Source organism: Hippocampus guttulatus, chromosome 8, assembly GCF_054856545.1.
Source record: "Hippocampus guttulatus isolate MCC_2025c chromosome 8, RoL_Hgut_1.0, whole genome shotgun sequence".
Classification (NCBI taxonomy): Eukaryota; Metazoa; Chordata; class Actinopteri; order Syngnathiformes; family Syngnathidae; genus Hippocampus; species Hippocampus guttulatus.
The window spans coordinates 7,350,422-7,364,693 of NC_141268.1; the positions used below are offsets into that span (position 1 = coordinate 7,350,422).

General features: G+C 43.3%; 1 protein-coding gene across 2 annotated transcripts; it reads left to right on the forward strand.

The window, feature by feature from the left end:
• The first annotated feature begins 114 nt into the window (after window positions 1-114).
• lrig2 (leucine-rich repeats and immunoglobulin-like domains 2) lies at window positions 115-13,662 on the forward strand. 2 transcript variants are annotated; one of them, XM_086117971.1, is made up of 18 exons: window positions 115-720; window positions 1,754-1,828; window positions 2,047-2,181; window positions 2,285-2,428; window positions 3,641-3,784; window positions 3,901-4,044; window positions 4,197-4,340; window positions 6,252-6,332; window positions 6,479-6,550; window positions 6,681-6,749; window positions 6,843-7,006; window positions 7,171-7,482; window positions 7,618-7,899; window positions 8,456-8,896; window positions 8,990-9,142; window positions 10,105-10,245; window positions 10,667-10,912; window positions 11,272-13,662. In XM_086117971.1, the coding sequence occupies exons 1-18, from the start codon at window positions 533-535 to the stop codon at window positions 11,424-11,426; spliced, it is 3,090 nt and encodes a 1,029-aa protein (XP_085974097.1). In that variant the 5' UTR covers window positions 115-532; the 3' UTR covers window positions 11,427-13,662. The 2 variants fall into 2 exon arrangements, with proteins under 2 accessions (XP_085974097.1, XP_085974098.1); XM_086117972.1 differs by having other exon boundaries at window positions 8,990-9,133.
• The last annotated feature ends 610 nt before the right edge of the window (window positions 13,663-14,272 follow it).

Sequence of the window (14,272 nt, forward strand, 5' to 3'; positions counted from 1 at the left end):
CACGTACTAGTTTGACAAACTTGCACCACGACCAATAGAATTGCCTCTTCTTGCTTTAAAAATGGGCGGGACCGAGAATATCGCATGTCATCAACAACCGCTTTTGTTTTTTCATCAAGACACGCAGAGGTGGTGAGGTTATTTCAAATCCTTTTAAACCACCCGCGTGAACGTTTTGGGACTTCTCAAACGGTTCGTTCCAGCCGAACGCAACATGGGTTGGAAGTAAACGCGGCGCTGGAGAAAATGGCGTTTGTGGGTCGTCTGTCCAGGTTGCAGTGGAAGGAATTCCAGGCACGGGGAAGAAGAAAAGGAAGAATCTCTGCCAAGATGCTGCGCTCAAACTGGGCCGTAACCCCGCTTAGTCACTCTGTTCGGAAAAGGGATAGTGTCACTACTTCCGATTGTAGTGTTTCTGCTTGACCGACGTCAAGTTGCGGGAACAGCTCGACAGACAAATAGTGAAAGTGTGAACGTCCGAAGCGAGTTAGCCACATAGCTACACAGCTCCTCCTTCGGGAAGACATTTAAAATGGCGGAAGCTTGGCCCCTTCCCTCGGCCTTGGTCTTCGTGTTTCTAGGTGCGAGTGCCTTGGGCCTCGAGACCTGTCCATCTCCTTGCTCGTGCTCCACGGGACCGGACGAGCTACGTGTTTTGGATTGCAACAGGAGACGGCTCTCGATGGCTTCTTTGGAGCCACCGTTTGGGATAACCCATGTGTAAGTGGGCAGCCAAGTTTAAGTTAGCATGCATGTGCTGAAGTTGCTCAAGGATAACGTCACAGCACTTGACACTGTACCGCTCTTATTTAGAATATTTTTCGTGTGTAAAGTACCTTTTAATTGTGTATGAGTTCGTTTTAATGAAAAGAGCAAGATGCTCAAGAACATTGCTGCTACCTAACTTTATAAAAGTGTAGCCCTGAGGTACACCAAACCTGTTTAAGTCTAACAAGTTTAGCAGCATGTTAAATATTATGGTTGGAGTTGGCATATTGACAGATGTTGGTTACGTTTGTTTGACAGGGCATCAATCAAAAGATATATGGTCATTAGGAATTTAGATTGATGAATGGATAGATATGTCATTGGATAGAGAGATACGTTATTCTTTCCTTGAGGAAGTTAAGTTGTCACAGCTGCAATATGCACACATAACGCTTCTATTGATGATATACTAAAGCACAGGCATGGGCAATTCTGGTCCTTGAGGGACACTATCTTACATGTTTTTGATGGTTCCTTCCTTCAACACTCCTGATTCAAATGATCAGCTCTTCATCAAGCTCTGCAGAAGCCTGACACCGATCCTGATCATTTGAATCGGGTGTGTTGGAGGCGGGAAACATATTAAACATGTAGAATATTGGCCCTCGAGGACCCATATCTGCTAAAGAACAATGACAATGTACAGTCGCAAACCGCAGCAATGAGGAGGCACTGAAAGAAATGTACATGTAGTTAAAAAAATAGCATGTTGGTATGTGGAAAGTAATACATGTGATACATGTGAATGCTAAGTGAAAAGTGTATTATTGCTAGTGAGCTACAATGTTAAATACTGTCCACCCAGTCGAAGTATAAATGTTCTGTTCATGTACTGTATCCTGTATTTATACAGTAGTTCTAATGCACATTCAAACTTGACTACTTATCATGAAACAAGGATTGTTACTGTCACAAAATGAAAAATAATACACAGCCATTTAGTACAATAATGTGATCTGTTCTATTATATGAAATTGTATTTCAGTTTAATGAACTACAATGAACTGACAGTCCTCCCCTTCCTTGGAGGAGCCTCTGCCAACATCACATCACTGTCACTGTAAGTGTTAAATCACATTATGGTACAATTTACACTCAACGTAACCCTCTTGATGCTTATACAAGTCTTGATGCAAAATAAATCAACAATATGGTGATGCAGAAAGGCACCCATAGACAATTATTTGAGTCATTTGTTCCCCTAATATGCTTACATGAATAAATAATCAGTCAGTTTTCCGTCTTGACTCACACGTGTGTACGTCTTGCATGATTTAGAATACACAACCGCATCTCTGAGCTCTTGATGCATCAGCTGCTGCCGTATGAGTCACTGGAGACGCTGGATCTGACATCTAACTCACTTTCTGAGGTCAGAGTGGGAATCTTCCCATCCTTGCAGCTAAAATATCTGTAAGTTCCCAAGATTCTTTATGGTAAAAATTCAACTGGATTTATTGGTTAGAAAAGCAGAGGATTTCACAAGTTTTGTTTTCTTTGGATTTTAATTTTCCAGGAATTTGAGTAATAACAAGATCAGCGTCCTGGAGCCGGGCTGCTTCGACAATATCTCCAGCTCTTTGCTGGTGTTGAAACTTAACAGAAACAGATTGACTGTGCTTCCATCTAAAGTCTTCAAACTTTCCAGTCTGCAGTTTCTGTACGTATTGTTGCATGTAAAAATATGAAAGAGTTGCGAGGATAAAAGAACACAAACCAGGTTTCCTCTGAAAATGGCAATGGGAGTACCAGGTGTTCATGTCAGGCGTTTGAAAGTGACAAAGCAGAAGCGATTAATTGAGACACTGGTGCCAAATGATTAGAATTGTCCCAATATCAAGGCTGGTCATGTAGTTTTTCCTCAATATTTAAAGGTCATAAAGTGCAAAGATAATCCTGAGGTACAAATATATTGCCAAATGGAAGGAACAGCATTAGCTTCACTTATTCTTTGTGCCAAAAGACTGACTTAACATCCTTCAATTCAACACCCCCCCCCCCCCCCCAAAAAAAACAAACCCTGTCCCATATTTATGTATGGGTCAATGGAAGCTTTTCATTTTATCATCTTTAATTAAAATTCCTTCCTATTAAGTTCGCATTCTCGTCTGCATCTCATCGCAAGCAGGTGTCCCATCTTTTGTGTCGGATCAGAGCTAGGGGCTCATTGGGAAATACACGTTGCTTAAATTTGCCATTCAGTTATTCAGACTGCACCAAAAACTGAGTGACAGTGTGCGCTAGGCCCTCCAACTGAGGACACAGTGTGCAATGCTGGCTGCGTTTGGAAATTAATGGCCGCAGAGGGCACCCTGCATCTCCAAACACACCCACTCTCAGTAGTGCACGGGCAACGGAGTGAACTACTTCCTTCTTCTGTGTCTAAAAATCATAGAAAATGTACTCCTACTAGCCTAATGCTGCGGTCAGACCGAACTCAAGCTTGGCGCTTGTGGTGCCGTGTTTCCAGGGTTATAATGCGGTAGCGTGAGGTAAACTTCACAGCCAGCTACCAATAGCTCCCGGCACCAAGCAAAATGGGTTGGATAATGGTTAGTGCGTTGACTTGTTCACAGCGAGCAAAAATTAACAAGGCCTGCATCACTACCTGATATTTTGTGTCCGTTCTGAACCGAGCATAATAATGCTAATTCTGTCAAAGAAACTTGGGGTAACATTTGCATGAACCATTTAATGCTTCACAAAGATAATGTATCTTATAACCCGGTGCGTCTTATGTAAGAAAATCTTTTAAAACTAGCCCGTTAATTATATTGTGTGCAAAAACTGTGATTGAGACATCGCTAGAAATTATGTATGTTTGTACTCTTTAACTGACTGAATTTCCTTTATCTCTGTCACAACTTGTCAGTGAAATGAAGCGTAACAAGATCAGGATCGTGGACAGCCTGACGTTCAAAGGGATGGAAGCGTTGCAGTCACTAAAGTTGCAAAGAAATGGCATCACCAAACTCATGGATGGGGCCTTTTTTGGGCTCATTAACATGGAAGAACTGTGAGTCACTTGTAGAGTAATCCCCCCCATAAGACACCACCATCAACTGCTTCTTACTCGTCTTAACTTCTTTGCCATAAATGTCAAAGATTGTTAAACACGGTTTTATGTTTCAGAGAGCTTGAGCACAACAACCTAACGGAGGTGAACAAAGGTTGGTTGTACGGCCTGCGCATGCTCCGTATCCTGCGAGTGAGCCAGAACGCTGTGGGCATCATCCGACCAGATGCCTGGGAGTTTTGCCAAAAGCTGGAGGAGCTGTGAGTGTGTTTTCTTAGCATCTGGAATAATCCCTTTTTTATGCTGGATATTCTCTGTATCCGGAGCACACTGAACAGCACACCACTGCTGTGTAATACAGTATTTCCTTGATCTAATATTGAAACATGTACGTACTTTTTGTTTTGTACAGAGACCTTTCCTTCAATCACCTGACCAGACTGGAGGACACTGCTTTTGTGGGATTAGGTCTTCTAGAGAGCTTGAACCTTAGCGAGAACGCCATCAGCCACGTGGGAGAGAGGGTGTTCAGTAGTTTGGCCAATCTGCGCACACTGTAAGTCTTACCTTATGAGATAAGAATGACCTGTTCTGGTCAATAATTGGGGTCTGAACCATTCAGGATTCATCCACACATTGGATTTTTCACATTGCCATCACTGATGAACTTGTGGAATGAATCATGCTTCTCTTGTTCCTTTTTTTTTTTTGTGTTTTGTTTTTTTGTAAAGCTATGTCATTTCCACAAATACTAATATATTCCAGCTCATTTTTGGTCTCTGTGCATTCTGAAGGAACATGGCAGGTTTGTTTGCTACACTCCTGAGTGCACATTGATCAAACTCCAGGTTCGGGGGCCAGATACGGCTCGCCACAGCATTTTATGTGGCCCGTGAATGGAAATCATGTGTGTTAACTTCCACGATCCTAAAATCTGTACTTGTTTGTTTGTTTGTTATATATATATATATATATATACTTGTATAAAACACAATAATTGAATGAACTATTATCCTTGACTTCTGATTGCAAAACCAGCAATCCATCAATTTGCTATATATATACAGTATGCACAGTTTGAGACGATTCAACGCTTACTTGATTTCACCCTCATAATGGCCCTCTGAGGGAAATCGTAACTACAAAGTGGCGGGTGACAAAAATGAGTTTGACACCCCGTTGGTATGTAGCTAGTGTAGATTCCTCATTAGTGAAAGGAGGATCGCCATATAAATGCCCACAATTTCAGGTGTGCACCCACTAATATATTCTGTTTTGCTCTCACTTCCTCGTTGTCCTCCGATTAGGCTGGAATCACACTGCAGCTCTCTATAATATATTGTTTAATTAGCCTTGGCTGTATTCACTGTCATTGATGTAAATTGGGGTGACCTATACTGTACATTACTCAACTAGCCCCTGACTGCAATTTTTTTGTTTATTTTTATAGTTTTTTTTAAAGCGGTCTCATTCCGATCTTAAGAATCCCCCTGACCTCATTTATTCTGCCCACATTGTATCTTTTGCATGCAAAAAATTAAAGTATGTCTCTTGAGCCATGCAATGTAAATCCAGCCTGCGTTCAACAGCACCGTGTCATTTTGTCAAATTCTTTTCCCTCTTTGTTTCTTGTCATTTGCACTGTCCACCCACCAATCCTCCATCCTCTTGTTAGGAGTAGAAATGCTGCTCTATGGCTCCTACAGCACGTTGGGAATGAGTTCTTGCTGGTCAATATTCGATTCAGATTGTGATTGCCAGCAAGCAATATTGTGAGCTCTCTTGCGCCATCACAAACTAATTGCATAAACTGTAGTCTTTTCGTTGTTCGTCTTTCTGCAAGGGAATGTTGTCAACTCATTTGCGGCTCGAGAAGGAGGTCAGCTGCAACAGCTTGACACACCAGCGTGGGAGCTTTCATGTGAGAGGGGAATCAGGAGAGTGCAGGAGTCCTTTCAGAGGTGGCCAAGCGTGAGGAGGGACAGACAAAAGGATCCCGGTCCCGCAAGGCATCTGCCATGTCTATGGGCCCGTGAACTGACTTTTTTGCCAAACGGGGCCTGTTCGTTCCTCACTCATCTGAAAAGAGGCCCACTGTGGAAGTGTGGCTTTTAAGCTTGGGTTGGTTGTAGGAAGAGGAGACAATCTTTCAATTTACAATTTCTCTGTTTAGACTTCCTTTCTATTTTGAGTGCAGTTATTTATTTATTTTCTAAGACTCCCTTGCAATTTACATTACTTAACTCATCCCATTATGTATCGAGCAATCAAACGTTAGCATACATTCCACTGTTGGCATCGCACCTTGCGAACATAGCATGGACTGACCACTGAAGGTCTCCTGGAATTTGACTTTTCGAAATGTGCTTCCCACACTAAGTTCAACACGCTGAACTCAGATCTCACTCCTCGTGCGTACATTGTGTGTGTGTGTTTAAACCTCACATGCGACTCTTTGTTTTGGCAGAGACATCCACAATAATGACATTTCTTGGGCCATTGAAGACTCCATCTGCGTGTTTGATGGAATGAAGAAGCTGAACACATTGTGAGGACACTAAAATGCTTGTTTATACATTTGGGTTGATGTAGATGTCTGCGTTTTGCATTGCGCAGCCTCAATAAAAGCTGCTCTTGACAGAAGTTGTTTGCCGAGTAACTAGGTAATTCACCATTAAACATTCTGTTTTCCAGAATATTACAGCAGAACAAAATCAAGTCAATCACCAAGAAAGCCTTTGAGGGTCTGGATGAGCTGGAGCATCTGTGAGTAAAATATTTGCAACACCTGCTGCTTTTTTCCTGGAGCTTTTTTCCCGGAGCGCATTGCAGTTGCTTTTGATAAAAAAGTAACAGACTTGCTGACAATCGACATTTTTGTCCTTTAATTTGCCAGGGACCTCGGGAGGAATGACATCATGTCAATACATCCTGAGGCATTGCTGCATACAAAGCTCAAAGTGTTGTAAGTAAAAAAAAAAAAAAAAACAACTAGTTTTTCTTGGCGAATTAATGGCAGTTTTCTCACGATATTATGTTTGTTTTTTTTCCTTTCTAGCATCCTCAACACAAGCAGCCTGCTGTGCGACTGTCACATGCAGTGGCTCGGACCCTGGCTCACCAGCAGCCACTTCCTTCATTCTGTCTCTGCCGTTTGCGCCCACCCTGCCGGCTTGCTTGGTCATGATGTCCTTTCAGTCAGCCCCGAAGATTTTGTCTGTGGTCAGTGATTTTGTGTCGACTCGATTTTGTAATCAAATTATTCAAGTTATTTGATTCGTCATTTCAGCCCCCTCATAGAATTGCCGAAAGCACTGGAAGTGTGCAGTCACACCAAATAATTCAAATGTAACTCATGAATTGATGTGATTCTTTTCACCAAATAGACGACTTCCCCAAGCCTCGGATCACCACTCATCCCGAGACATCGGTGGTCCTGCGCGGCAACAACGTGACCCTGAGCTGCGTGGCGTTGAGCAGCAGCGACTCGCCAATGAGCACAGCATGGCGGAAGGACGGCGAGGTGCTTTACGGTGCCGAGGTCCAGAACTACGCCCGGTACCAGGAAGGCGAGCTGATCTACACCACAGTGTTGCACCTCCTCAATGTCAACTTCACCGATGAGGGATGTTACCAGTGTGTGGTGTCCAACCACTTTGGCGCCAACTACTCCAACAGGGCCAGGCTCACTGTTAACGGTGAGCATGTTTACAATAAATTATTTTGCTCGCATCATGGTGAATGTCTTTGACTTTGTTATAATAATTTCAGCCCTAGATTTGGCAGAAGGAATGCTATCAGAGCTTGATTCTGTGTCTCTGGTCTCTGCACAGAGCTGCCATCCTTCCTCAAGACCCCTATGGATCTGACCATCCGCACCGGGACGATGGCCAGACTAGAGTGTGCCGCCGAGGGCCACCCTTCGCCGCAGATCGCTTGGCAAAAGGACGGCGGCACCGACTTCCCCGCTGCCCGTGAGCGCAGGATGCATGTGATGCCGGATGACGACATCTTCTTCATCGCCAACGTGAAGACGGAGGACATGGGGGTCTACAGCTGCACGGCGCAGAACATGGCGGGCAGCTTGTCTGCCAATGCCACTCTCACTGTCCTGGGTGAGTCATAGATGTCTTTTTGAATTGTGCTGCTTCATTAGGCCAGCCGTTTTGCACAGTGTTACTTCGGTGTCTGTAAAGAAGGCTCGGTGAGGCCCTGTGCTTGTGCTGTATATAGTCAATAGCATCAACATCAAAGATCTTAGCAGACATGTCTAACACTCGTAATGCTTCTCAATCTTTGAGTCAAGGCACATTTTCTACATTTGAAAAATCGGCACACCACCAGTATGCTCGGGCAAAGCAATACAACATTCTAAAAAGTACTGCTTTGGCGCCATCTTGAAGGCACCTTGGTGCCAAGGAACTAGGCTGAAGTGAGGGAACGTCAGTTAAACAAAAGTTGCGCTTTGCTGCTATCTTTTAGAGTTGAGGCTCTTATAAACCCATATAAGAAGGTGTCAATTATTTGCGGATTTTGTTTTTTTTGGACAGGACCATGTATACACTGACGTAACCAATTAACTGAGTGGGAACTTTGGGCATATTGCCATTGTATTACTGGTAATAGATGGGGAGTCGCGTCATCCAGCAATAACGTCCTCTGCTATTGCAGAAACTCCTTCATTTATGAGGCCCTTGGAGGATAGAACCGTGGCCAGAGGTGAAACGGCTGTGCTTCAGTGCATAGCTGGAGGCAGCCCCACCCCACGTTTAAACTGGACCAAAGACGATGGTCCCCTGGTGCTGACGGAGCGCCACTTCTTCGCCGCTGCCAATCAGCTCCTAATCATAGTCGACGCAGGCCCCAGTGATGCTGGGAAGTACACTTGCATCATGTCCAACACGCTGGGAACTGAGCGTGGCCACATCTACCTGGCCGTCTCGCCATCGCCCAACTGTGACACCGGTGTTGGGTACAACGAGGACGGCTGGACCACTGTGGGTATCGTGGTGATCGTGGTGGTATGCTGCGTGGTTGGGACCTCACTGGTGTGGGTCATTGTCATCTATCACATGCGCAGGAAAAGTGAAGACTACAGCATCACCAACACAGGTTAGCAATTGGTTAATACTGTGCCCGCCCCCAAAAATGATTGACAACTTGTGAATCATTTCACATTTCAACTTTGATGGTTTCTTTCCCCAGATGACATGAATTTACCACCAGACATTCCCAGCTACCTCTCTTCTCAGGGGACTTTGTCAGAACCTCCGGAAGGCTACAGCAACTCTGAGGCCGGCAGCCATCAGCAGCTCATGCCTACTCTCTCGAATGGATACATACACAAGGGTACAGACAGTAAGCCAACCATCTTAAACAGCAAATACACACACACACTTGTGTCTTGTTTCTGGGTTTGTAATGCTTAACATTGTTATCAAGGTGAAATAGGGTACACATTTTAAACCAAAAAAATGTAACCCCAAAAAGGTGAGACCCACTATAGCAGCAATGATTAATTGCTCACTTAAATCACCAGGCCAAGCCCTGCCTTTTAAAATCAAGTCGAAATTATTTTATATCCCTTAATCACAGAAAAGTCTCAAAGCGTTTCACATGCCCACAGTGGACAAATATTAACGACATCCTCTGATCAGGAAAACCTAAAAAAAAAAAAAAAAACATCTGAGGGAGGAATGACAAACCATGACAAGGTACCATAGATGGAATCCCCATTTTAGGATGACCGGCTGTATGCTGAGTGGACAAGAATACACAATACGGTGCTGTACACTCTTAATTAGAAGAATGTAAGAGTCCCTTTAATAAACTGGAGCGCTGCAGAAAGACTCCTTCGGAAGAGTGGGTCCGCCTCAAAACCCGGCACTATTGGTCAGTGAGGAAATCTCCTTAAAAGCAGCACCTCCAAGGAAGTGATCCACCTCTGGGCTTGTCCAGATCAGTTGGCACACAATCTGTACAGCCACAGCTGTATTTAAAAAAAAAGATACAAGCTGAACCTATACACACTTGAGTTATACGTTTGTACATGAGGATAGCAACCCCTAGTGGACAAACCTAATACCTGCAGCTCACATGTACTTGTGGTGTTTCATAATGAAAAAATTAATCTTATAATGTAATCTCGAAATATTTGATGTCTTGTGCCAGAGTAGATTTACACATTACGACTAAATGACATGGTGGATATACACCAGTGAATATGTAACAGTCTGTCAATATTGCACATAACCGAGAAAAGGCCATCAATCGGGTCAATTGTAAAATGTTCGAGACTCAGTGTCCCGTGGGTGTCGCAGGTGTGTGCTACGGAGACACAGGCAGCGAGGTGGAAACTGACGGCAACGGGCGGCTTCACTACCGGGTGGGTTCTCTGTTCACGGGCCGTAGCAGCTTCCAGCCTGGTGAGGCTTGTGACGGACCAGCTGGAGGCCCCTCAGGTCCGTTTGTCATATGGCTGTCTTTTGCTTTGCTTTTTGAGTCATTTGCGTTCTATCCTGAGCCTTTGTAAATATTACCAGTCCATATAATTACAAAGATTGGGGTAAAATCGAATAAAAATGAAGTTTGATCAGAAACTGTACCAAATAGAATTTTTCATGGTCGATCTCACACAACGAAATAATTCAAGTTGGAAGTGAGAGCATACCTTTCTACGTTGCGCCAGAACCCTCATGTGTAATAGATCGAAAAGATGGAGCTTTTAGGCTGTCAGGATTTGTATGGGGCTTGTTAACCACCAAAAAAAAAAAAGAACGACATGAGGAAGATGAAGGGTGGCACATCATAAACTATGCTAGCCTTTATTGCAGTTGGTGAAGTGAATCCTGCATGTAAACTTTGTGCGTCTTGTATCATAAGGTGCCGTAGGCCCGCTGGTCATCTGCTCTGACTGCTATGACAATGCCAACATCTATGCTCGCACGCGGGACTATTGCCCCTACGCCTACCTGGGCGAAGATAACGCCATGGACAAAGATCTGCCGGGCTTCAAGGAGAGCTTCGGTGCGCGCACTCGGCAAGAGGACATCTCTGTGGAACGCCTCCTTGGCAAACAAGACTCTGAGAGGACGGGCAGCCAGACGTCATTTGAAGAGTGTGCAAGTGGTAAGATCTGTTTGCTACACTCCAATTTTCTGTTCTCGTAATGCAAGTTGTGTGGCATGTGCTGTTGAAAATGGTGGCTCTTCGCCCATCCATTCTGTCTTGTCACGGGTGGAGAAACACTACGTAGAATTGTTTGTAAATGTGCAAAACTCTGAACAGCTCACTCACACACACATTTTAGGCACATAAGATTTACTTAGTTGTTGGGCAGGTACTCCAGAGACCCAATCAGGTGCACAAGCCGTTAAGAAGTGCATTTTCCCTTGTTGAAACAAATACCCCATGTGACTCTCCTGTGATAATTGTTGGCATCACTTTACATCCTCTCTGGGCCTTTTTTTCCCCCTTTTCTTTAATAGACGTCCTCAGCAACTCTGTATGGGGCGAAAGACAAAACTGGAAGCCCCACGCGAGCAGGACAGTTCCTCAACCGGAGGATGCGGGGGCGAGCACGCCCAACCACAGACTACCCCTGAAAATGACTCACCCTCAGGACCGTCCGGCACCCACATAGGACCACCCCTTCCACGTACACCCGCCCAACCTCACTTCTGCACCCACTACCTCCTTAAACACTCTGCCAAAGATTCTCTCTGGGAGTGTTTGTGCATCGCTCGCCTCTCAATGAACAAAAGTGACCTCTGGCCATCACTTGCGATGAACGCCGTTAATGTAAGATTTGGAGGGACATTTTTATGTACACTGTGAAGGGAGCCATCCTTGAGATATCACCAAGTCGCCAGAGGTCACCAAGTGAAGACTGCGTAGAGACAGTGATGCCGCAATGTGCTGTTATTACCATTGCATATGAATATAACCTCAACCTTCCACCGTCATCCAGCCTTCCTTTTCAAGCAGTTTACAGAGTGGCAGGGCCTTTATTTTATGTGACAATCATGTTTTTCTTCTTTTATTAGTGTCACCTCTATTTGAGGCGACACGCGCACTGATCCGTCTCCCCTTCACCGCTCACAGGCACTTAATTTAACAGTAATCTTTCATTATTACTGAACCCACAATCCTTCTGCAGAGAAAAGGCGTTGGCACTGTGAACAAAAAAAAGTGTAGAATGTATTTTATACAATTCTGTACAGGCTAGTAATCTGTTATGACATTTTATGCTTTGTCTGTACACCCCCCCCCCCCTTTCCAAAAAAATGGTTCGCAACTTATTTTACCCAGGAAGTTTCTTGTGAGATATCCAGTGGAACCCCAAATGTTCAAAGAGCTTTTGACAGTACAGGCAACTTTTTAAGTGACATTCCTGTCATATGCATGTAAGGAGAAACGTTTCGCTCTATATCAGGCCATCCTTTTTCTTTCAGTTAGTCCTCATTAGGTCACAATTGAGCTGGAGCCGTGAGTCGAACCAAGCACCTTGAGAGGCAGACTGGATAACCCCTCCCAATAAGTTGAATTTGTGCCAGGCGCAAAACCCTTCTCATGAACCAGACGGGTAATGTTTCAAGTGTCATTCTTAACTGTTATACAAGTGTAAAGAGAAGATAAGCAGGAGCCACTTAAGAAAAAGAAAGTAAAATTACTCGCCTGCAATGGAGAAGGGAACAGGGTGTTTTACAAAGCCATACGTCCCCCAGCATACAAAAAGACTTGTTCATGAGTAAGCTCGACAACTTTTCCTGGTTGCAACAAAATCCACAAACAAGCCAAAGAAAATACAAAGTAATCACAGCTTCTGTTTGAAAGTGTGTATCGTCAAATTCTTCAACATAACTACGCGCACAATGTTTTCAAGTATCATTTTGATATTTCTCCCCAGTCTTACAAGTCATAAGTAGCCCAACCGCGTAGTTCCCAAAGTCCTGTTTGACTGTTTTTGAATTCATGTTGTGGCAGCAAGTTAAAAATGACTTTACTCATTTTGCTCATTAGGCTAAAGATATCAGTAAAAAGCCAACAAAACATGCTTGCTCACAATGTGTTATTGATTTCTGAAAACATTCAAATGAGGCTAACAAAGTGTGAAATGAAATTAATCGCTGTATTGGAAGACACTGAGACTGCCCTTTGAAAAATATTCTTCAAACTCGCATGTACGACGTTGGGGTTCCTTCGACTTTGGGGAGGCTTCGCTGTACTTTGTCACTATTACGTCAAATGCAGCATACGTAACTGAAACGATGATGTCATCTTCTATGTCACCTTTTTTTGCACTTGGAATTTGTTCCTCCGCTGGCGACATTGCACACGTTACTCATTTTGTTGTTTTACCACAAAACGGTACCGTCCTTTAAAATGGGGGACCCTCTCAAGTCTCGCAGTGGTACGTTGAGTGTCTCCTCCCCCTTCAATCACTTGTTTATGTAAGCAGTCAAACCTCAGAAGCCTTATGTGCATTTACAATTTTTTTTTTACTATTATGTTTACTTGTTAATTCTTAGTTCACATTCCAGATGTACATTTGTTTTGTTTTTTTCTTGTTCTACATGGACCTATCTCTGTTCACTTTGGATGTTTTCAAAAGTTGATGTCGTCGCATGACGTTATTGTTGGCATTTCACTGTCATTTCGTTTCATTTTCCTCAATACCAAAGCTTACAACTAAAGTTAAAGAATAAACGCTCTGCAGTGTGTGTGTGTGCTTGAGAAAGAGAGAGAGACACACACACACACACACGTTTATTTCCAGTTCTATTTTGAGACCGTGTACATTGAGCAAAGCATGTTTAATTAAACAAAGTTTTTGTTACATAGCTATTATAAGACAATAAACATTGTGTTTGACTCAATACACTCTGCAATTGTTTTTTCCCCTTCCCGCCTACGCCACACTGTATTGCTCTCAAACATCCCACTTTAAAGGTCAATGTGACCCGCTGTATGTTTCGTCAGAATTTTTTTTTAAATGTTGGTGTCAGAATTTTGAACTTCAGAATGGGTCAATATTACTGGTTGTGTATGCTTAAATGGGACATAAAACAAAGGCCAGAAAAAGATTTTTTCATGTCATAAACAAGAGGTGCAATGATTCACAAATCAATTATCTGAATGATAGTTCATTTTAGATGAACTGTTTCGAGACCTGGTATCATTTAAAACGGTCCAAATCTTTGAATTTTCAGACTTGCCAATTTGAACTAATGTCCTGTTTTTGAATAAAGGTAGAGAAATTATTTTTTAAATCCTATTCATTGGAGAATCAAAAACAATTAAAAAAAATCTACGGATTCATTGATTACTAAAATAAACATTCGTTGCAGCCTGCTTATAAATTTGACCGGCAACATAATGAGCGTCACATTGAGTGCATCCACGGCGCCCGGGTTAAGTCGTCCCCTTTAATGAACTCAGGATGACATCACTGACATATGACAGTGCTCTGAATCACTGTGCTGACAC